This window comes from Acinonyx jubatus, chromosome A2 (genome assembly GCF_027475565.1).
Source record: "Acinonyx jubatus isolate Ajub_Pintada_27869175 chromosome A2, VMU_Ajub_asm_v1.0, whole genome shotgun sequence".
NCBI lineage: Eukaryota > Metazoa > Chordata > Mammalia > Carnivora > Felidae > Acinonyx > Acinonyx jubatus.
In genome coordinates, this window is record NC_069383.1 from 16,615,842 (window position 1) to 16,640,666 (window position 24,825).

Genomic DNA, 24,825 nt, shown 5'->3' on the forward strand with positions numbered 1-24,825 from the left:
ATTTCCCAATGCTGACTAAAAGTCAACATCAACCCTCTTACTCAAAGTATGTCACAGTGCAAGTGTATGATGGGACACACTGGATTTTCCAAAAACAGCCACAGCATGATCTCCCATCCCACACATTCTTCTTGCAGTATGACTTTGACATTCTTTTCATTGAGATGTGGTGTCTGTGTTTTCTTGAATATGGACCAACTTAGGACTGTAGCAGCAGAAGTGACTCCATGTGACTTCCAAGACAAGGTGACTTCCACTAGGTTTTCTTGGGGTGGTTGCTTTTGAAACCCAGTCACCATTTCAGAAGGAAGGTCAAACGGCTCACAGAATGTCATGCATGAGGAACTAAAACTCCCAGCTGAAACCAGCACCCAGTTATCAGTACTATGTAGTCGTCTTGAAAGTAGATCTTTGAGATTTCCATGGAGCTGCCCCACCTGATGTCAGGTGGAGAGGAGACAAACTTTCAGCTGACCCTGATCCAAATTGCAGATTTTTGAACAAAACAAATAATTGTTCTTTTTGAAGCCACTATGTTTTGGGATGGTTTGATGTACAGTAACACCTGATCCCAGATTTGTGAACAAATCTTGGATTTGTTCCAGGATATTAAAAACCCTCTGTATTTTAGCTATTAACAAATGACTTGGCACATAGCTGATTATCAATTGTCAAAACCGCCTCTAGGCTTATATTAAAATGCAGAGGTCTTTTGCAACATCTAATTCCTCCTTTCTCTCACTTCATCTTGTTCAGTATGACTATGTAAAATAATACTAATTAGAGTCATCTCATGAGCTGCTTCTCACTTATGCCTAATTACTATAATTCCCAGTAGTTATCCATACCATTAAATAAGTGTTAGCTACCTTTGCTGTATTTGATGATTATGCTGAGTTCCATTTTGGGGAGCTAAGCCTTCACAGTTTGTTACTCATGTACCATGACTGACTGCTTACAAAGTAGAAAAATTGGACAGAATGCCTCTGATAAGGAAAATACGGGAAAAGCTCTGCAGAAATATATATCTCAAAGAAATAGACGCTTGGGCAGCTGACAGGGCAACCTCTCTGGTAGCTAAGCAGTAGGTCACTTTGAATAAAGGAGAAGTAGGAAGATGCCCATCGTCTTCCGAATAACAGAATGGTGAACGCAGCATCTGCCATGGTGCGCTCAGGGTCTCCCTCGGCATAAGAAGAGGTGAACCTTAAAGCCATAAATTGACTTCATTTTCCATGTGACGCATTCATGAAACTTTAATTGGAGGTTGTTTCTATTTTTTCCCACCTTGCTCCAGGTTAAAGGGGTAGCAGCATGGTGGAAGGAATTCTAACATGGATCATACACAATAATGTTAAAGAAAATATAAAAGAAACAAAGAAAAAAAGTAAGAGTCCCTTTGTCAGCTGGATTGCTAGCTATCTGTCTGACCTTGGAAAAGTGTGGTTACCTCTCAAGCCCCAGTTTTCTCATCTGTGAAATGAGAGGGTTAGGGTGGGGTCAGAAATAGCCCTGGAATGTAGAATATGTCCATTTCTGAAGGAATAGTTCTAGGATATGCTACTTGCATTGCAGATGAAATATTGAGGAGTAAAAAGTGTGCAGAAGTTGGCAAAGCCTTATATATGTTTATACTTTCAGTGCATCAACTGGTTTCTCTCCCAACCCGAGGACAAGCTACTCTTTGTTCAACATCTGTTGTTTGTACTTTTAATTTTTTTCTTCAACAGTTTTTTAAAAACAGATTTAAGTGACTGCTATCATTAGTAGGTGACAAACTGTCTTGTAATAGAATATTAATTTAAGAACTGAGAAATAACATGAAAGATTAAAGTTTTTAAATAGACATAAGTGTTCAGAGTTGAAAATATATGATGTAGTTATTTGATTTATTGAGAACTACATGCACAAGGCTTTGCCAAGTCCTGCATGCTTTTTATTAAATATTTTCATTGGCATAGCAAAAACCACAACCTTAAACTATCCCTTTGGAAGTAGTCATATGCCAAACTCTACAGCTGTAATTGGCCTTCTGTAATCTTACCTTCTCCTTTCATAGGTGAGAAACGGTTCTTTTTCTGTATAATGAGGTCAAAAACATTCAGTGTTCCATGGTGTTCTACAAAGAAGATCGTAACAGTCAGATCCTCTGTTCCTTGAGCTTATTTGCAGAGTCTCAAAAAGAACTGATTTTATTTCATTTTTCTAATGAGAAAACTGAAGTTTGGTAAACTGTAACTTGCCCAAGTTTACAGCTAGTTAATCGTGCTCACAGGGCTTAAATTCAGGCATCCTGAATCAGTTCCCGTATATGCCTTCCTAATTTGGACTTCTTGCCAAAACATCAGTTTCTGGCAAGGGGTGGAGTTTGCCTTATGCAGTGGTATCCCCAGAACCTCAAACAGGGTGTGGCTCTGCAGGGAAGGTGGCCAGCCAGTGACCCCAGGGATTGTTTTCTCCCTCTCCTGATTCCAGTGGATAGCATTGTTCCTTCCATGTGCAGATTTCTGAGGATATCCAGACCCTTGGGAATTGAGACCTAAGACTGAGAAGGAAGACGGGGATTCCTTCCTTGCCATTCTGACTTGTCAGTTCCAGTTTTCTGTCTTACGATGTTTACTGGATAGCAGTTTACTGGAAGGGGTAGCACTGAAGGGAAAAGCAACCACTTCACATAAATTAATGATTCAGTTTCTAAGCTCTAAAAACGACAAACTTCTCAGTTCTCTACTCCCTTACTCTCCTAACTGTGTAAGTTTATGTGATTTAATTGTCCAGAAAACTTACTATCCATCCACTCAATAACCTTTACCTCCCCCTAGCAATTTGACTTCCCTTCTTTGCATTTGGGAGCATGATTTCCCCAGTTGGGGAGAGTTTTGGAAAAGGCAGGAAGGCGAGCTTAGGGACTGAGAAATAATAAAGAACAATACAATAATCATAACAACTCATTATTTGTTTTTTTAAGCTTGATCTTTCAGAAGGTACAGTCTGGAGTTGAATACTAATAGATGCAAGCTCTCTGTATGCAGAAGAAATCTTAAACAGTAGTGGTCATGGGGAAGGACATTAATCAGGAGAGAGAAGTGAGCCTTGAGCCTAGTAATGTTTGCATAATAGCTACCCTTGCGTGTATTGCTTGACTTAAAAATAAATATCCACGCTTTCCATCTCCAGTACAATTGGAAATTATTTGTGGTTATGATTCTCTTACATGATTCTCTACCTGTTCATGGGGACTTTAAACCAGGAAGCTGCTGGAAACCAACAAACATAGCAGTGCTTCTGAATGAGTCTGGGGTAGGCATTTAAAGAGGCTATAATGTGGGCAATCTGTAGAAAATGAGCAGAGAGCAGGTCATAACTCTCTTTCCAGGAGGGGAAGGGTACGATCAAACTGGCATGGTTGACATTTATATGCTTTCCTGGCTTACTTTGAACTCTGCAATAGTTTCTCATCACCTGCAGGATAAACCCCAAGTGCCTTATCTTGACAGAAGAGGTGCTCACTGTGGCGGGGGGGGGGGATCCTTTGGTCTCTGAAGCATCTTATCTGAGACCACTCCTCACCTCAGGGAGGATAATATACAGCGTTTTGCAGCTTCCCTTAGACATCACAACTTAACTTCCATGTCTTTGTTCAGGATCTTCCAAATCCTCTTTGCTCATTAATTCTGCTTACCATGAAGAGTTGGCTTAAACTTCACCTCCTCCAAGAAATCTTTGAACTCTACAGCTAGCCAGTAAGTTTTCCCCCAGCTTCTAATATTTTTCTCTCTTTTCTTTCTTTCCATCTTCCCTTTCTTCCCTTTTCCTTTCTTCTCTTCCTGGTTCTCCTTAAATAGACTTTGTCCTGGGGAATTTCTTTATTGTCTTGATTTATTGCTTGTATGCCCCAAATGTTATTACACAAGTGCTTTAAATTAATGAATTCATTTTTCTTCTTTTCTCTATTTCTCTTTTCTTTTTCTTTGGATTTCTGGGAAATGTTTTAATAAAATCTTGAAAAAGAATAGGCTCTATAACTGTTTTTGAAGCTCTGTGTTATTTCAAGCCCTGCATGAACTGCCCCCCGACTCAGGCAATTGCCATAACCTTATTCCTATCCTAATATGGATATTCTACTTCAGTCAGGAGAACATCCTATAGTATAAAGATCTGAACTGATTTGTTCTTGCAGACTTGTGATTGGCTAATATTTTCTCCTGCTTCTCCCTCCCTGTCCCCTGATACAGGGTTTATATCGTAGGGTTAAGCAGCACCCACTGACTCCTTCATCCATGCCTCTCCTCTCATAGGTGCTGTGTTCACAAGATATGTCTCCTCGACTTCCCATACCAATTTTGCCCTTCCTTTCTAGGCTCCTTCTGCAGTGTCTATCCATATGTCTTCAGATACTTAAGTACAGTTGCAAAAGTACTGAAAATGACCCCTTCTGTTGACATATCTACTTATAAAGCTTTTGTTTTTTTGTTTGTTTGTTTTATCCTTACTATAGACAGATGAGCAGCTATTACTTTTATTTTACAAAAAAGAAAATTGGTTCACAATCATTGACTTGTTAAGCTTTACAAGTCTCCTAAGTTAAGTTTAGAATTAGACTCTAATCCAGTGCCCTTTTGCAACACTATAAAGGCTTGATAACCTATAAAGACTACTTTCTTTCCTTTTCTCCAGGCGTCACAGAGCCTGGGGGAGCTCTGTCTGGGGAGCTCCCAGAGGGCACTGGACAGAGGACTGGACTGGACACTGACCTGCATTATGGCCGCGATTGGGCCACTACTGGCTCTGTGCCCCGAGACAGTCACTTTACTCTGAACTCCAGTGTCCTCATCTATAGCAAGAAGAGTGAGGCATGTGTTTTCTTTGGATTCTTCTGACATTAATTTCCTTTCTGTTTCTATCTCTCTCCCATCTGGCTCCTTTTCTCTCTCTGCCTTCAGTCAGTTCTGCAACTAATCGTTGCACATCAATACCGTACAGAGCATTGTGCTAGGAACCCTAGGGAGATGCTTGCAGCTCATTATGGAAAGGGAAACATTCTTTCCTCTTTCCCATTCTCCTCCTTTTTATGTCTGTCTTTCTGTCTGTGTCCTCCTCGAGTGCTCAAGTGGCCCTTCTTATTTCCATGGGTTTTCATGGTTTCTGCTGTGGTCAAGGGCAGGGCCTTCAGCCCTGGGCCAGTGAATGGGTTTAACCTGCCTGCGGTGCATCCAATCACTCGGGACTGGTAAGTACTCAGTATGAAAACCTGGAGGGCCTTGTCAGTGCTGCTCCAGGGCTCTGTGCATTTGGATGCACAACACAGCATTTTTGGCTAACTCTACGTGAGAGTAAATGAGAATAAAATGCCACTCTGAGAAATTTAAAATTTCAGTTACTCTCTTCTAAAATTCTATGCCATTCATGCCTTAAAATAATCTTTTTTTTTTGAGTAGTTTTAGAATCTAGGTATTTATTTTTCTAAAGGGACCATTTCCAACCTAAGACAAATGTTCCCTTGGGGAATCATTGCTGTCATTAGATGCTCACATCTTCTTGCCCTTGTTAATCAGTTTTCTCTTCTCATTCCTCTTTTGTCTCCCACATAACCTGTATGTACATGCACTTCTAGTTTTGCCCCTAAAGCTACATATTTTTACAATTAGTTTAGGTTTCCTAAGACTCTCAGAGTTCTTTCCATTTGAGTTGCCAGTGGATGAGATGCTGACCACATGATCATTTTCCTCGGAACAGAATTCAAGTATACATGTCCCCTCTCTACTACCTTTAGTCTTCTTTATTTCCATAGAAGTGGATAGTTGTTTCTCATTACATAACAAAATTACTAGTAATTTTTGGAACTCCAAGAGGATACAGTAGAAGGAACTGGAAAGAAGGGAGCAAAAAAATCATGGTTAGGCACCTAGCCTGCCTCAGTAGATGAGTTGAGAACATTCATATGGTTTAATCATTTCAGTAATTCTGTAAGATTTAAACTTGATGTTTATGTGGAAACTGGATTCAGAGGGGTTCCATGATCTACCCATTGTTCCACAGCTTGTGAAAGAGCTAAGATCTGAACCTAATCTCTGTGACTCCAAATTTCATGAGGGGGTGTTGAGGTAGACTCTAGAGTGTTGGACAGGATGGGCAGGGAAAGGGTGAAGAGAAGGCTTTAGCCTAATGCAAGATTCTTGGCATGCTTCTCTTTCCCTTATTCCTACCCCAAATGTAGACTATTTTGGCAAAATATAGTTCCAGCCCTTTGTGGTATTTTGATGAGAGGGTCTTCTACTAATGGGACATCTCTCTTTTGTCTTTCACAGCAATTTTGCAGGCAGTAATAGCTGGTGATCTTATGAAGGTAAGCTATCTTCCTACCAAAATTTTTGGTGATTCTTTAACAACTTTAACCTCATTTCTCACCACATTTTCATGATCTCTCGTATGTCATCTATCATCCATCCCTCTGCGGTGCTAGCCGACTCGAAAGGGGAATGAAGTTCTTTGGGGAACTGGACAGAGAGGGCCAGAGGAGTCTTCATAGCATCTCCACATTTCCTAACAGCAAAGGATGTGTGCAGGGGTACTGCGCTGGTTTCCTCCACTCATAACATGGACTGCATGTTCCCAGGATGCAATGCTCACAGTGCCCCAAATTCCCGCTATCTAGGAGCTGATATTTGGAGTTTTAAGGTTTCTTTTTAGACAGGTCTTGAAATGAATGCATTATATGGATAATACCCAGAAATACACTCTCCGGGCCAGAGCCTCCAGCTTCTAACATTATTAGAGATTTGTCCTTCAGGGATCACAGTTAACCAAAAGAAGATGCTTGGTCTGATCTCCTTTGAACATTTTCATTTCTGCGTATATGTTCTTAGTTCAGAGGGAAGGAAGTAGTCACTGCTGCCTCTGGAGTGAATACAGATTTGGGAGTCAAACTGCCCGCGTTCAAATCTTGGCTCTGCCATTCATTGTATGTGTGACTGTATTTAATTCTCTCTGTGCCTCAGTTTCTTCATCTGTAAAACTGAATAATGTTGCCTCTATCCTTTGTCATGAGAATTGAACCTAACGATACACGTAAAGCTCTTAAGACTGTTTTTATTACATAGAAGCGACTCTGAAATGCCAGCTAGTAGTGTTAGTCTGTGTCTTTTTAATAAACATAGTGGAGATGCAAGTATTGTTATAAAGTGTGTGCAGTCTATAAGTATTCTAAAAGTTATATTTAATTTCATGTCATTTTCAGGCATTGGGACTTAGGACGACCTGCATATCCCTCTGTAACCCACACTGGCTTGATCTGCTCTGTAATATTGGCACCTGCGGGAGACAGAGGCTGTACCCGCCAGCCTGTGGAGAAGGGTGCCATTGCAGATTGAGAAACCAAGAGCCTTAAAAGAAAGCTGAGAAGCACTGACCTTGTGTGCAGCTTCTTCTGAAGTGCATGTATTGAATGCATATAAACTGAGAACCCCCTGTGCGACAGTATGAAGAGGTTACTAATAGGAAACAAACAGTTAGGAGGTCCCAAGCATCCTGATAAACTGCCGTCTTAGGCACATAATCCTGGAAGTGGTGCCTGTGCCACTGTCTGGGTCATAATGTTACCAGCCATTGTCACCCACAAGAGAAAAGTGCTCTCCAAGTGGTGAACCTAGGAGTTTGATGCTGTTGCCCTGCGGTGGATTAAACCAATATTATCCTATACTCCCTGCAAAGCCTTATGCGAGATGCTTTGGGCAGTAAGATGTGATTCCTGCTCTTAAAGAGCTTCTAAGCCACAAATTATTTGCAAAACTACTATATTTGAAATCCTTTTTGATTTTTCCTCTGCTTTTAGCCTAGGCAACATATTTTCCAGGTCCCTGGGTATATAGCCACATTTTTTTCATCCTTAATAGAGAACTATTTGAAATATGGGAAATTACTGTATTCGGTGGATTGTCTTATTACCTTCTCTGTTATAATCATTTCCTAAGTGCCTGAGAAGTTACTTAACCTTATTTATTGGGAGATGAAATATAATGACTTAGGGTGTTTCTTTCTCATTCTTTTACGTTCTTTCCCTCCCAAGTATTTTTCTTCCCCTTTTCTTTCTTCTTCCCCATCTTCTTCTATGTCTCTATTCCATGCAGAAAGCACAGTACACATTAACTATTAAACTGTGTGTATGTAAGAGAGAAAGTGCACACCAAATAGCAGAGAACAGAAGAACCCAGGAGTCGGTGTGAAGGCTGTTGGGAGTGGTTGCTGTGTAACTCAGCAGCATAAGATACCCATGGACTAACTGAAGGGCCACAGTGTCAAAAACACTACAGAAAGGCACAATCAAGGCAGCTGATGGATGGGCCTGTGCTTCTCTGTTGAGCCCGAATCCTTTGTGCCTCTGCCTACAAAGAAAGGGAGTATCATTGTAAGACTATCGTCGAGCAGTAGTGGACATGTTTAGATTCTTTGTGGAAAACCATTAGCTACCTCTTGCTGTCCTGTAGCCTTGTACTTTAGAGATAAAAGTCCCCGTATGTTCTTTACATCCATTCAGCTATTCCTTTTTGATCTATTTTCTGGAAAGTCTTCTGTGACTCTTCTTTACCCGTTAATAACCTCCTCATGTTGTTCTCCATTTCTGTGTCTGTCTTTGCACATCGGTCTCCCCCATGGACTGCAAGGTCTTGAGGCCAGTGACTGAGTCCTGTTTATACTTGTTTCCCTGGAATCTGGCACATGGCAGTTCCATGGTTGGATTTGACTGAAATCAGAATTATGAGTTGACTCTTTGACCTTATGAGATGTTTGATTTTATATATATATTTATATATATATATTTTTTTATATATTTATATATATTATATATTTATATATATATTTATATATATTATATATATATATAAAATGTGCCATCTAATTCTTTCTTGGTGATAGTTACATTCCTTTTGCTTGGTACCTTCTGGATTATTTTATTCTTATTTGTCCTAAAACTACCCTTTATAAGCTGCAGAAAGACTCTGTGTCCTGCTGTACTGCAGTTTGGAGAACGGAAACCCACTTACACTTTCTATAATGTTCAGTATTTCATGAAATTAGACCACATCCTCACTTCACCACATGATTCTCAGGCTACAAAATCTGTGGGGTTTTTTCTAGTCTGTTCTCACAGGTGTTTTAGGTGTCTACTACTACATTCCCTGAATCCTTTTGGTTCTCACCCTGTGGGTCATCTCTAGCCTTCTTGGGTGTGGGTTGGGTGGTTAATAGAAGGTGAGAGGCTGGACGGCAGATCAGGGTGAAGAAGTGAGGCCGTGCAGATGTGTGCCCGTGTCTGCTATGTGCACGTGTGCTGTGACCTCCCGCAGGAAAATGGGAAGCAGCTTCTGGATTTGGTAGCTGGGTTCATTAGAGGTTGAAGAAAAACTGGGGGCAAGGAAAGGCGCTGAGCTACGGGACACCAAGCTATTCCTGTCTGCAGCCTTAATTATCCTTTGACTCAGGAGAGAGCTCAGCCAACAGAGGAAAACGTTTATTCTCTTCGCTGCCCTTCACTCCCTTGGGACAGAGACCAGTGCCCAGAAAAGAAAAAGACACAAAGCAGAAAAGAAATAAGTAACTCAGCATGTTTCAGTTTCCTTGGGCTGTTCAGTGCCCACAGACCCTCTCCCGAGTCAGGTGAGATGCTGGCCATCCAATTGAGTGATAACACAGACTGGGAATGTTACTTCCTCCCTTTGACTTTTCTGTGTCCTCTGCGGCTAGAAACGTTTGTGGTTTGCTTCATCACTCTTCTTTTTATCACCGGTTAACTGTTTTCCTTGTTCCGGACCCTGCCTGAGCTTCTTTTCCTATGTCTCTTTTGCAGCTAATAGAAAGCTATAAAAACGGAGGGAGTCTGCTAATTCAGGGACCAGACCACTGTTCACTCCTTCACCATGCAGCTAAAACCGGCAACGGGGAGATTGTGAAATATATCCTTGACCACGGTGAGTAGGTACAGTGAACCAAGGATCACTTCTCCATGCAATAATTGAATTTTCTAAATTGACTTTCTTCCAGGCTATGTTCAGAATGGTAGAGATGCTCTCCAAATTTTAGCTCACTCCCCCTGCTTATTGGAGGCAGACAGAATTGCAGACCACTGACACATGTCGGTCACCATAATCAAACATTTCATAGAAATAATTTTCATATCAAGGTCTTTGCAGGATATTTTTGAGCTAAGTAAAAAATAAAAGACAAAATCAAATGCCACCTGATGTAATATGCTGTATTGTTTTGTGAAGAGCGTTAAGTTGACTGGTTGGGACGAGGTACCAAATTCGTGTTGATAGCATGATAAGCATGTGTTTTTCTTCCCCCCAGCTTCCTGGCTTCTCTCTCTCTCTCTCTCTGTCTCTCTCTCTCTCTCTGTCTCTCTCTGTCTCTCTCTCTTGCTCCCTTTTTCCGGTTTGAATCTCATTCATCTATCAAATTAAGCCACATTTCATTCTCTTTGAAAACATCTGGTACTCGTGTGTCTTCTGTGGTTAGGTGATTTCGACATGCAGCATGTACGTTAGCATCTTCCCCTAATGGCCCTTTAAAGGCATAAACACATGAACGGACACCAAATCTTGACCATTACTTTCAGCTTCCCATGTTTATAGTGTCTCTAGGAATACTACATTTGATCTTAGCCAAAAGGCCGAGAAGCAATAGTGTCTCTAGGAATAAAGAACAGGAGTAAAGGGGAAAAAATCTGCCTGGCTTGGTGTTTTTGAGGAAGCAGGAGTGGATTAGCCTCTAGCTCTGCTAGGTATAGGTACACAGAGACCTTGGAAGATTTTCTGTGAGCCCCGGCAGTGACCCTGTGGCATCCAAATTCAGGCCATAAATAGTAAGCATATTAGTAGACATGCACATTTGCACGTTACTTTTTACTCCTCCTTTATTCAGTTCAACACACGTCTTACTCCTTTCAGTCATTCCACAGATGTTTGTGGAGTGCCTAACAGGAACTACCTGTTATAGAGCAGTGGACACACACACACATGCACACGCATGCACGTGCACGATACAGTCACTAGTTTCAGGCAATTTCCGGTGAAAAAATATAATCATATGCAGAATGAAATTGAAAACAGTTCTATATAGATGGTTTAAGTCCTATTGTAAAGCCACAGGTAGATAACACAGCTGCCATTTGTCACACACTTCTCATATTTCAGATGCTTCTACTGAACATATCCTATGTCGGGATGTGACACATCGATTGTCAGTTACATTTGACACACCTTGTTTTGTCCTCAGTTCCTCCTCACCATGAAGAGTTTCCTTGAAACCTTGGCCCGAGTGATGGTGGAAAGAATGGCTTAGGAAAAAGAAAAGGTGTTTGAAGTCGGATGGTGGTTATTAGAGCATTTCTTGCCCCCTGCACGCTGGGCCTGACAGTCCCAAGCCAGTGTACTTTGGAAAGCCTGGGTGGTTGGCTGTGTTCTTGGTACCGTGTCTGCGGTGTGCGTCTTTTCATCTCCTGTCCCCCTGCCCATTCTACCGCCTGCAATGAAAGCGTTTCTCTTTGGGCAAGACTTACAAAGCAATGGCGGCATGATCTCTGCTTGCCTCCTTCACACGCACACACACACGCACGCACACACACTCAAAATCATAGGTGTTTTCTCTTCCCCGTAGTGACTTCTCCCAAAGCTAGCGAGAGGCAAAAGCAAATGTTAGAACCCGGCCCCGCGGGCAATGAAGCACAGAGCTTCTGTGATTATTTTTGTCTTAATAGAAAAGAGCTCAGGGTTTCTATTGCACAAAATGCAGATGTGCTTAAGATATACAGACTGTCAGTTTGTCTTTAGCTCAAGTGAAGGTGTTCCTGGTTGCTGTCTTCTTGACCATTCTCAATCCTTTCTTACTCGTTTGTCCTTTACCCAATGGGATTGAATGCTTGCTCACATATCTTAAGCTGTTCAATACCCACAGCTCCTCTCTGGAGTTAGGTGTGAGACTGGCCATCTGTTTGAATGCTAACACAATTTAGGGTCTCTGTCTCTCTCTCTTCTTCTACCTCTCCTGAAGAGCTAGAATTCCATCTCCACGTCCCCCTCGCCCCCGCCATGGGTTCTGGAAACCTCTATCAGTTACCTGTTGGTATCTCACTTGGTCTCACTCAAGAGGCTGCAGGGAACCACACTTGTGACTGAGTCTGTATTGAAGAGGGACTCCCCAACATGTTTGGGGCTCTCAGCTGAGATGGCTGGGATGCCCGGGACACCTGGAGCCTTTCTCTATACCTATCCTTGTATCCCAGGCTTCTTCATGGCATGACAGTCCTAGGGCTCCAGGAAGATGGAAGCTTCCAGACGTTCTGTGGGCAGGCTGGAAAGTTCTGCATCATCTCTATAGTATTCTGTCCGCTAAAACGGTCACAGGGCTGGCCCTGACTCATGGAGGGGGGAAATGGCCCCCACTGCTCTGTGAGAGGAGCTGCAAATAATTTTTGGCCAGATTTAACCTACCACCTTCCTAACTCTATCTTCTTCAGTTGAAAATGGTGAGCCTACCTTCTCAGTGTCCTGAACTACTGTGTCACCCAGAATCCCCTGGGCCTCTGCTTTTATATGTTCCTTTGGTTCTCAGTCCTAAGGTTGACTAGCAACAATAATTCTTTGAATTTGCAAGTTCTTTAACAACAGTTTCCCCTCTTTTTAGCATAAGCATGACCCATGTAATATTTGGGACACACTTATACCAAAAACAAAAACAAAACCCCTCTCCTCCGTTGCATGTCCCCAGGGGCATGAGATGATATTGGTCTAGACCCATGGATTTTCACTCCCCCACTACTTTTTCCACTGCCTTAAATAAGAGGGCCTCTAAAAGCTTGCTGTTTCTAACCCCATCTGTGGACTGGTGCACGCCTACTTTGCCTGATGTGAAATCAAGCTGGTACTTTCGTTAGTCTCTTCATGCTGTAACCAAAGCCTGACACCCCAGTATTCAACTTGTGTCTCTTCCACCCCCAGCACCTCTTGCAAAGCGTGAGTCACACAATACAGCTCTCTCTGTCAAAATGGAAGGACACAAAGCAAAATTAACATAATTTTGGGGGAGGGGGTGTTTATTTTTCCAGGATTTTTTTTGGTTCGATTTTAATAATATGTTTAATAACTATGATAATGAGGGAAAAAAACCCTTGAGATTCCAAACATCTCTACTTGCCTCATGGGCAAGCCATTCCCAAGGTCACGGGAGGCATCTGATACCCTCCCCGCCTCACCAGGATCTCTCATTGGCCGGTACATACCTTAGAGTGAGACTGGAGATACGAAGCACAATCCATCTTTCTGTTGGGAAATAAAATCTCATTATGCTGTCTAGTCCCAGAATCACTGCAATTTTGAAGGATGGTGATTTTTAACCTTTTAGTACCATAGCCAAATAATAGGAACTAAATTGCAGTTGATTTTTATTGAAATTAGTACTAGCCAACCTGATAGGCCTCATCAATTCCATCTCCCTAACACTGATCTCATTATTTCTCTTTATTCAGGAATACACATGCGAAATCTTTTGGCGTAGCCAGTCTAATCCAGCAGGTTCTTAAGAGCTAAGCGCTTCAGCTCAACTGTCTTTATTGTTGCTGTTTGTTTTCGTATCTTTAGGTGCTGATATAATTTCATTAGCCTGTGCATTTTGAAAAACGCATCTCTTTTAAGTTATAGAAACCCCTGTAAATTACAGTGTTCTTGAAGTCAAGGACAAGCACACGGGAAACATGACCCTTTCTCTTCTCTGTACCCATTACCTTAATGTGATCTCTGTTCAGTGGAATAGTCTCTCCTAATTTAACATGATGATGGCTCTAGAATCCCCTTGGTCTGACAAGGAAAATAGCCTTATCTAAGAGAATTTAGTGAGGCTGGGGTTCAGGATGTGTATCAGACTGTGGCATTATGTTTATAAGCTAGCATCAGTTTTGTGGTACACAGGTCTGATCAGTATGAATTCATGTAAATGGGGAAAAAAGTGGAAATTTTACACTGCACCAGAGTTGGAGAGGGACATTCCTCCTCATCTCTCGAATGCTGCAGATCTTTTGAAGTTTTAGTTTTTTGTTTTTTGTTTTTTTTAATTTGGTTTAAGTCTTTCCTGTGACTTCATATGCCATAAATCCTAAAACCTGTTCGAAGACCTGACTGTAAAGATGTGCTAATGACCGGGCTCTGGAGAAATCGGTAGGCACTTTGCAAGTTGCCTGAGAGCATACTGGCTGGTTTTCTGTCCTGCATCCTTGCTCAGGTGGGAGCCCCTCTCCCCCTCTGCTTTGCCCACCTCTTCGCTGGTTATTTGTGGTGAGCAGTGGGGTCTACAGTCGGGAGGGCGCCCCCTGAGCAGGAGTCGTGAGAGATTAGCTGTTCCCCCAGACACCACAGTAAACAACACATTTCTGTCCTAAGTGTTCTCTGGAAACCGGGCTGTGGGGCTAGGGGCAGGAGATGTGTGGTGAGTTCTGAAAAGCCACAGGAGGCTGGAATTGTTTTCTGTCCTTCTTCTTTGGGACCTTTTCTCTCAAATACACAACCTGCTGTTTTCCTTTCTGAATAACTGGAATTTGGGCATTTGGAGGGTTGCAGAGAGAATGGAAGAGGAAGACAGAGAGCAATCCCACAGGGCCAGGGTGGAGAGGGAAGGACGCGAGGGGCTCCATTCCCGGGCCCCCAGTGGCTCCCGCTTTTCAGCTCCTTTCAACCATATTTTCTCCCCACTCCTTCCTCCCTCCTTGAACCCCTCGGAGGGACTTTTGTGTTGTTTTAGGCTTTTACCACCCCGCACATCTCGCCCCTTTGTTTTTATCCCCCCCACTCCCACCCCTCTGCCCCCCTACTGCGCGTCCTGATAGAAATCTCACTCATGCATTTCCTTTTTGATTTCAATGGCTTATTTTGTCTTCTCTCCTTTTCTGTCTTCAGTCTTTCTTTTCTTTTCTTTTATTTTTACCCCCCCCCCCCTTTTTCTGCCTCTGGTCCCCGAGAGAAAGGACCACCGTCCCGCTGGGACAGGATGACGGTGCGGTTCGAGTTCCCAGTGCCAGCTCTCCCCACATCTGTGCAGCTTTTGTCCTGGGGCAGAGGAGGATTTGGAATGGTCTGCTGGCAGCGTGGGGGAGACTAATGGGAAATGAGGTCCCGGACAGAGAGGCCACGGAGAGGTGGAAGGGATAGCAAGGGGGGTTTGGATGCCTTGGTGTGGGAAGCAAATTAAAGGATGCGTGCGACAAAGGACACATCATATATAATACAAGCACAATATTGATGATAAGGTTGTAGCAGCAAGAGCGGCGGGGGGGGGGGGGGGGGTATCCAACGGAAGAGCCAATGGAATGAGCCCAGGCAGCAGACTTGCCATTTAGAAGGCTTGACTACTTAACCTCACTGTTCACTTTCTCACGTTGGGAGATTTGTGAAATTTTGCTTCCTTTCGCATTCCCCGGCTTCGCTGGAATACTGATGCGTAGATCTTCTCAATACGTCTGTTCCCCCCTGACTTTTCAGACCATTTCCCATATAGCACAGTCTTTTGAATCCATGTTACGTTTATGGGTCTTTCTCTGAGAAAAAAAATATGATACTGGCTGGGATCCACATTGATTTTTAAATGGCTTTCATTCATTCATTCAATAAAAAAAATGAATTCTGTCCCATGAACTTTTGAGAAAAAATGTTAGAGTAATAGTCACTGCTAACTTTGATTGCTCTAAATGCTTCATATGTATTCACATACTTAATTCTTAAAACAACCCTATGTAGGGAGTTCTCTTCTCTCCACCTGCCGGGTGGTGAAAACCGAAGCAGAGTGAGGTCAGGTTACCTGCCAAGACTCACGTGTAACATCTGGTCTCTGCCCTCCATATTTCTAAACCCCGGTGAGGGAAATGAAACACAACCACCTCGCAGGGTAGTTTGATGGAAGCATTACCTGCAGAGTTCCAATGACAGCTAATGCAGGGCTCTGAAGGGACAGCGATTGTCTGCCTCTGAAAACTTCATGGAGAAATTGGCACACATGCCCCTTGAGTCAGATTTTAACAGTTGTTTTCTGGTACAAGTCAAATGTGGGGTTGAGTGTGGACATTGTAGCAAACCCTAGGAGGCAGCAGTGAACCAAGACTTGGTTTTATATTCAGGGAATAACTGAGTTCACTGCTAACAATGTAATGGTACTCCTTCAGATTCCCGAAGGGACATGGCGTGATGTTCACAGTGTAGATCTAAAATATAAAATAAGTTCTAGGTCCAAATATTCACCATTGATCTAAACTGAAAGAATTCCATCCTCTTTTCTTTCTCTTGTTCTCTCCCTTATTAGTGACACTCAAATGAACTTTCCCAAAAAATCATAGATGCTATTTTTTATTATTTATTTATTATTTTATATTTAGTTTTATTTCTGAGAGAGTGGGAGAGAGCACTAGCCGGGGGAGAGCAGAGAGAGAGGGGGACAAGAGGGATCCCAGGTGGGCTCGGTGCTGACAGCAGAGAGCCCAACGCGGGGCTCGAACTCGTGAACCATGAGTTCATGACCCGAGCCGAAGTTGGACACACAACCAACTGAGCCACCCAGGCATCCTGGTGCTATTTTTAAAATAGTGTTTCCTTTAAAGAGCATTTTTGCAGTCTGTGCAGATGATTTTTGTTTCTCTGGCCATGCCCCCTCTCTGCAGACCTTATACTGACGCTGCTAACCTGCATAGGGCACTAGTAAACAGCCTGAAATACTACAGCTCCCAGCAGGCCACTAGAAGCAGCATAGGGAGGGAAACTCCAGCCTCTTCTTGGGCTGTACCTGGCACTCAGTCCTCTTCTCAGCTCCTCCTCCGCACCCCCCCCCCCCCTTCTTGCTAGCATTATGCCAACACGGTTATTTTAAAGCAGGTTAAGACATTTCTAGAAAAGGTACCTGTACTGCTAAAAATAGCCCCCTACGCCTGTCTGTCATCAGTTCACTGCCACCCTTCCCTCTGCATTGGGGATTCACCTGCCAGCATGCAAAATGTTCTGCTCTTTTTGTGATTATCTGTACTGGTGGAAAGAGGAGGAAGGTTTGGGTTAATTAAGTCCATCATTCCAGAGCCCATTTCATTCCAGAAACCTGTAATTGGAGTTTCATCAGATTTTAATTAAGCAAAAGTATCCTGTTTTAAGATCAGCACCTCTTCCTCTCACCCCTGTCTGCTGCAGCAGGTCAAAAGGAGAGAAGGGGGAAGTGATAAGCAGCTACAGGCTTGCCTGACTCATAAATTGGATAATCAGCTCTGGGATTGTTCTGCATTGGCTGCATTTGTGGTGATTCTTGTCAGATACTTGAGGAACAAGGTCCTTTCTCTTCCTTGTCCCCCCTTTCAGAGTGTCAAACAATTGCCATTTTAGCGCAGATTGAGTTGGTTCCACAAACTCTCACATGGCGGCAGGGATCCTGGAGTCCGTGGACCCCCCCATGGGTGCAGCCCTGAGCACAGAATGAAGGGGGAAAGGAGGCGGGGCCTCTGGTGCCTAAATCCGCATGCACTCAGCAGTAATGGTGGGAACAGAGCTGCCAGTGAGGCTGGGTTGCTCGTATTCATGGAATTCCTTTCCACATGAATTGCTCCAAGGGTTTGCCGAAGAGGGCATTGGGCCCTGTAAGCCTTCTTGTTCCTAGCCTTGCAGAGAATGCCCTGCCCGCAACTGAGGAGGTCTGGAGTATTGGTTCTCAGGACATCAAATTTGAATCAACAAGTGGCTTCAGAAATAAATGGAAGGAAATGCAGAGTCCGGTACACTTCCTTCCTTTACTGATGGTCCACATTTTGATTTAGTGTAACCTCCTGGATTATGCCAGAGAATAGGACACTTAATATCTAACCTTCTGGCATGTAGTGTGCCAGGACTGAGAGATTAAATGAACTTGCACGAGGTCCAGTAAGTGGTAGGTAGAGCCAGAATTTTGGAGCAAGGAGGTTCAGCTCTAGGACCCATCACGGCGCTATACTGCTCTGCACTTCTTCGGGTGTTTGTTGTGGGAATTATTTGTTTGTCGTGAGAATTATTGTTCATTTTTCCTTAGACAAATGTTCCTAGTTTGTTGAGGGACAAAAATAAATGAGTCAAGTCTTTGTTAAATCCTTAATGCAGGATAGTTGCTAGAGGGATATGATAATGCTAGAGGGAAATAATAAATATTCTTACACTGCAGAGATTTAGAAGAATTTGTTTAGGGAGACAAGGCATATGACTGAAAATCAAATACATGGCAAAAGGGTAGAACCAAGTAAGTGCTACAGGCTTTCCGAGAAAGGGATAGATCCCTTCTGTGCAGACTGGTCTTTTCAGAAGACCTTGTCACAGATTGGGCTTTACAGAATGGGTAAGACTTAGGTATGTGTCTAGAAAAGGGAAGGCTGTTTCAGATCGGGAGAGTGGAGGGAACAAGCTCTGGGTACCGGGAGGGCCTGAGAAATGGGTGGGTAATGGTGCAGTTACCAGATTAGCTAACGTGAAAAACGGAACCTGGGAACAGTTCCAGATGAAAGTTCCAGATGAAAGACGGTGAACTTTCATGTTTAAATACTTGGGAGTAAGCAGTCAATATGCTGAATTGGAAACCTGGAAATCTGAATGATATGAGGCTTTTCACTTTTCTTAATGTTTTCACTTTTCTTATGCTCCAGACAGAGACCTGTTAGGAAGCCTGTTTGTCAAATAGGACAAAGAGGAGACACAAATAGGGCAGATGGTGCAAGAGAAGATTCACCTGGCCTTGATGGCCAGTTTCTGTGAAAGAGGAGGTAAAGGTGATGAGGTAGCTCTCAGATGGCCAGGAGGATTGTGAAGGTCCCATAACATCTCAGCCATCTTCTTGGCCAGTGACTTTCATGGATGGGGAGTCCTAACCTCTTCCCTTTCTTCTTTTTTATGTAATAAGTAATCGCCTAAGCACGTTTTCAATAATAATGATATCTGACAGTAAAGACAGCAGATGAACAGGATAGTATTTCTAAAGACTAAAATGCTCAATACCTAGAACGGTGCTTGGCGTGTCTAAGCACACTTCTTCATTAATTCACCCCAACATTTAAGCATCTCCTTGGTACTAGGTTCAATGCCAGGCACCAAGGAAGGATATAGTGGTGGATGAGGCATAGGCCACGACGTCAGGGGATTTACCAGAGACTAGTGGAGGGACACATCAGCAGGTGGTTTTGATATGGTTTAAATGTCTTGATCAATAAGGTAATTGTATAGCCCCACCTGTGTGGTATAGTCTCAATTTAGATGACAAATTATCTTTCCCTCCCAATTACAGAACATAGGCTTGGTGTCCAAAGTGGGAGTGCACATACATAGGCAGGCCACTTAATGCAGTATTTGGAGTGGGCTCATGCAGGGTTTGATGCAGAATGTGTCTCAACTGATACCTGCAGGCCAATTAGAGTTAGGGAGGGTTGGGGAGGAAAGCAGTGGTGCAGAGAGTGGAAAGGTGGTCATTCCAAGAATTGTTTGCAGATTGAATGAATTAGTTGGTGAACAAATAAAACATCAGCAGTGCAGAAACTCACCAGACATCTCAATTCCTAACGAAGTATCTATAATCACTGGGTGTTTATGTATAACATTTCTTCCAGGTCTTGGAAGGGAAATTTTTTGAAAACTATAATGTTACTCTGTTTCTAAAATATAGATGTTAGACTGGATGATATCTATGGTATTTTATAGTTTTAAAAGTCTGTATAAAACCCCATCTCAAACAACCTGCCACTGGAGAATGATAAACAACCCTTCAAGCCCACTGAACTGTCCCCTTTCTCCCAAGGTAGCCACTTAGTTATTTCTCACTTATTCTATTCCAATTAATTTTATTCCTTCAAGTTGACTGAAAGCTGCTTTACAGGCAGAGACTGTATCATTCCTATGCAGCTCCCATTTCACACATGTTGGCTGGTGGGGGTTGGGAGGTTGGTGAGGGGGAATAGAGAAGTCCTTTCTTTTCTGGGGGTGGGGGCAAGGGAGGCAGTCTTATTATCCCTATCACCAAATGGCTCTTCCTTATTCAGCTTGCCAAGGCATTATAACTCTGTGATTACAGATTTTTTTGTGTTGTTAATGGTTATTTTTTCAACTTTTTTTGATGGACGTCTTACTTTCCTCTTATTTAGGACCTTCTGAGTTATTGGATATGGCAGACAGCGAAACGTGAGTATTGCCTTCCATTACATAGTCTAGATTATTTTCTTTAGATATGTTCTTTAGAACCTATCTAGGAGAAGAACGTAGTCTATAGGGCATACAATAGATCATTGAAATGTCAGTGATAAAGAGTTCAGTTTCTTTTTTTTTAATGTTTACTTATTTTTGAGAGAGAGAGAGAGAGAGAGAGAGAGAGAGAGAAGGAGACCATGAGTAGGGGAGGGGCAGAGAGAGGGAGACACAAACTCCGAGGCAGGCTCTAGGCTCCAAGCTCTCAGCACAGAGCCCAACCCAGGGCTCGAACTCACGAACTGTGAGATCATGACCTGAACCAAGGTCAGACGCTTAACCGACTGAGCCACCCAGGCGCCCTAAGAGTTCACCTTCAATAGTACATATAACTGTGCAGGGCTAATCTCCTAAACCAATAATTACACAATAAAAATTGATGACAAGAATCCTAATGATTACGTGCACAGTCATTGCTATTCGTCATTTAGAGCTTCCTACAGGCAAGGAAGTTCTGCACTGGTACATCTTGGACTCCTGAGAAATCTAAATAAATACATTTACCTTTTTTTTATTTACTTTCTCAACTGGGATTTGTGAGAAAATGAAGTCCTAATACCCTATGGCATCCTTTGTTTGTAATGAAACCTCTATACTGAGTCTAGAATGGACGAAGTTACATACAACCATTGGAGAATTAAGAATATGGGAATTCCAATCATTGTTATGTTCTGTGGTTCAGATGGGCAACCCTGGTTGAGAAAATCATCCACTTTGGGGTGGTCCCCAAACTGATAATGTTTGTCCTCAGCTTTTTTTTGTTGTTGTTCTTCAGGCAACAAAAATAGCTACTGCTCCCCAAATAGGAACAAAGAAAGGGTAAATGTCTAACTCTGAAAGCCATATGGAAGCACTGTAAAACTTGACAGAAATTTGAAAAGAGTGAAAGATAGATGGGGAGTAGCGAAGTAGGTCTGGAGGAGGAACAGTAGGAATGAATAGAGCAAATGAGTAGGAAGGGGACAGTTACATAGTTATGAGTTACTAAACATGGAAGAAACTGTCCGTTGTTGCAAAGAGTTTGTCCACATACCACGTCCTATTGACAAGATCGTCACCCATTTGTCTTGTCTAAGCCCTGCATTTGATTTTTCGTGATAAGCTTTGGCATGGAACATCGTTTCCATTTTGGACTCAATTGAAATATCTTCTTCCCTGTACTGCCCATGAGGGGGTAGAAATAGTTACTTGGCCTTACCCTCTTCCTAGACCGAGTGGCTGGCCTCAGGACTGCTGCCAGCAGGGGAAAGCTCGTGTCCCCACCTCTCCCGGATATACTCTGTGGCTGCCCACACTCTCCCACCTGCCAGTCACATGAAATCAGTAGGTAGGGCAGCTTGTGTCGACCTGGTCCTTCAAAGTTGAGTCCCCAAGAGATACTCCACTGAGGGCCCCAGGGCGGTCTGCCAAGCACTGTGTGATCTACGTGAAGGGCCTGTGGTTTTCCATCACTGTTCCGTGTGTACCATATCCAGTGCCCCTGTGTTCTGCCCAGATGTGTCCACAGAGAAAACTGCCCCACAGTGCTCAGACACATCCGTACTTATCAGTCTGTTTAATAGCGCTGTTGAGTATTTCCTAAATCAAGCATTAGCAGTTGAAAACAAAATCACTCAGCCTAGTTAACACTCTTTAGAAAAGAGATTGGAGTCAGAGATTATGGTTAGTTGATGACTAACTGAAGACGTTTTTAGATACCCCGACGTCCATCCCCCCCTCCCCCCCGAATGTGCCCAGCAGCTGCAGGCTCAGCTGCAGATAGCGAAGGAGGCCGAGGAGCACAGAACTTCAGCAGCAGGGATAGGAGGCCACCCTCACCCCCTCCCTGCCGCCTCCACCCCCACTCCCACCCCTGCCCCCAACCCTTTTATGGGTGGTTTCCCATTTCATCTTTGATTTAGGGGTGAGACCGCACTGCACAAGGCTGCCTGCCAGCGGAACCGGGCTGTGTGCCAGCTTCTGGTGGATGCGGGAGCATCTCTGAGAAAGACGGACTCCAAGGTAACTTGATGAGTGAGTGCAAACATCCTCCCACTGGGCAAGACCACCGGCACCATTGCCTTCACTTGTGCTCATAGCAAAGGCATCCTTTCTGTGCTTATGGAAGTGCCTGGGGCTTTGGAAAAAGGAGGAAAAAATAAAGTGCTTCATTTAGAGTAACTGTAGTTTAAACGTATAAGCACAAAGGGAAGGGTGTGTGCTTGCCTATGGGACTTTATAAACCCCTGAATGGGCTGGCCTTGGGACTTTGGGGGTTGTCCTGCTGAATGCCAGCAGCCAAGTTGCGGAGAGGTGAGGTTCAAACCCTACGAGAAGGGGTAAAAGACATTGGCCTGCTACTGAGAGCCCCTTCCCCTTCAGCTACTTTATCTAGTGTAGCTTAAAATCCGTGATTTATGTGGCCCCATACATGGGTGCCCAAGTGATTAGCGGCCACAGTGGTCAGCCCTGACTTTGAAAGGGTTATAATCTTAAACCTGATACGTGTATGTTGGCTTTTTATTTTTAAAAGTTTCTTCCTATTTGTTTTCTTATATTTTCCCCTAAGAGTTAACCCCTGAAGTTAGGGTGGGAATTACTAATTACTCTCATTGATGCGAGAACTGAAACCAAAAGAGAGTTCTATGCCCTTAGACCAGTAGCTGAGCCCAAATCCAGTTTCAGCTCTTTTGATGCCCAGCCCAGTGTTGTTTCAGCAGATCAGTCATTCTCACTTGGTGACAGAATACCACCGCCACACACCCCCCCCCCCGCCTCCGCAGACTGGATCCAACAGGATGAAGAGTGGCAACCTAGTAACAAAATTGGGTTTTTTCCCAATGGTTTGTATGGTTTGTTGCCTTACGGTGATAGCTATGGCGTGGTGGCTTGAAATGTGGTTAGTTTCCCTGCAGCAAAAGTCCTATAAATCTGGATTCAAAGTGTGTTGATGTCTTAATGAGAGGGCAATGAGGCTAGAAATTGATAGCGGGACATATGTGCCAACCTTGACCAGAAAAACATCAACAGGTAGAGGTAAGGAGGAGACACTCAGTTGGGGAGAACTGACTTCAGGCTGCACCGTGAGTTGGTCCTTTACAGAAAGCACCAAAAAAAGGGCTGAAAGCAAGAGTGAGGGAAGAGGCGTACTCAGTAGCATTGACCTGGGACTGCAGCCCAGGAGACGGGGAGATACCGAATGTAGAAGATCAGTGTCACGGAGGAGCCTGATGAGGTCTGAGAAAACACCACAGAGAAGCCCTCAGAAAGGACAAACCATTTAACTGTAGAGGGTTGCAGAGAAGGATTTTAACATGCAGATGAGGATTTCATTATGCAGGCATTGAATAAATAGCCTACGTTTGGGGCCAGTGAGTACAGCCAAGGAACACAGACATATGACTTACATGACTTGAGCCCCGTTAGACTTATTTAAGTGACTAGCCACCGATTATATGCAGTTTGCCTCCTGGGGTTTCCCCAAACCACAGTGAACACTATGAAATAACTTTTTCTCCTGTGTGGACCTCTTTTTCTGCCCCGAGCCAGTTCTGAGCCAGTGGTGTGGTGTGATGGTCCACTCCCCCAGGAGCCCACCAGATCCTTGCTCTCTGCCTGAGGTCCCCGGCCACCTCCGTTCCTCCCTTAGGCTGTTACACATGTTAAGCTGCGTTTTGGTTTCTAGCGGGTCTGTTACCTGACTGGTTAGCTGAGTGGGTGTGGGATTTCAAATGGTTTGCTCAGCGTGATATTCTTCCCAGCTGATATTTGCACTGAAAGTGTCTTTGTTGCATAACCTGATTGAAAAATACACACCAGGTAGGCAGGATCAATGGAGGCCATGATTTCAGGTAGGGTTGCCCTTGTTGGGACCACTCACACTACAGCATGGAAATTGCCTGTTTACCACACAACAGACTGGCTTACACTCAACTCCGAATATAAAAAGAAAGGGAGGACAACATGAAGTAGACAAAAGACTGGGCGGGAGACCTGGCCCCTGAGCCATTGATCTTTTTTTTTTTTTTTTTTTTAATCTTTCCAAGTTTCTGAATCCGATAAATGAGCTCAACATTCCTTGAGATTTCTTCCTATTTTGTGTTACGTATATGTGTGCTTTTTTTCAAAACACAGCTTCATTATTTTTATGGTGATGAGTAGAGTACATTCTTATATGGAAAACTCTAGCAATGCAAAAAATATATAAAAAGATAAAAATCACTAGAAATCCCACACTGTAGACCTATATACTATTAAAATTTTAATGATCCCACTTCACATGCAGGTATGCCTGTTTTCCCCTCTCGTTTGTTTAAGTAGGTGAAGTCATACTATTCGTGTTATTGTAGAATGCAAATTTTCACCCAACATTATGTTCTAGAGGCCTTACCATATGAAGCAGTGTGAGTCTGAGTCATGCTTTTGGGGATCTGTTCATTTTTCCATTTTGTAATTTTATGCTAAGTGAAAGCAGAGCATGATAATTACGACTGGATATTCTAGAATTTTTTTTTTTTTTAATTTGGAGAGAAGCGTATCTTGAGAATTTCTCTTGATACAGGACATTTCCTTTAAAATCAACTCA

The 24,825-nt window shown here is 43.2% G+C and overlaps 1 protein-coding gene across 7 annotated transcripts in view; it reads left to right on the forward strand.

Moving 5' to 3' along the window:
* DGKI (diacylglycerol kinase iota) overlaps positions 1–24,825 on the forward strand; it is a 435,956-nt gene that overhangs the window by 409,029 nt on the left and 2,102 nt on the right. For all 7 annotated transcript variants that reach the window (XM_053218037.1, XM_053218038.1, XM_053218039.1 and 4 more), the window contains 4 exons: positions 6,309–6,346; positions 9,845–9,965; positions 20,162–20,198; positions 22,163–22,262. In XM_053218037.1, the coding sequence (XP_053074012.1) occupies positions 6,309–6,346; positions 9,845–9,965; positions 20,162–20,198; positions 22,163–22,262 (296 nt within the window). The remainder of the gene's footprint in view (positions 1–6,308; positions 6,347–9,844; positions 9,966–20,161; positions 20,199–22,162; positions 22,263–24,825) is intronic.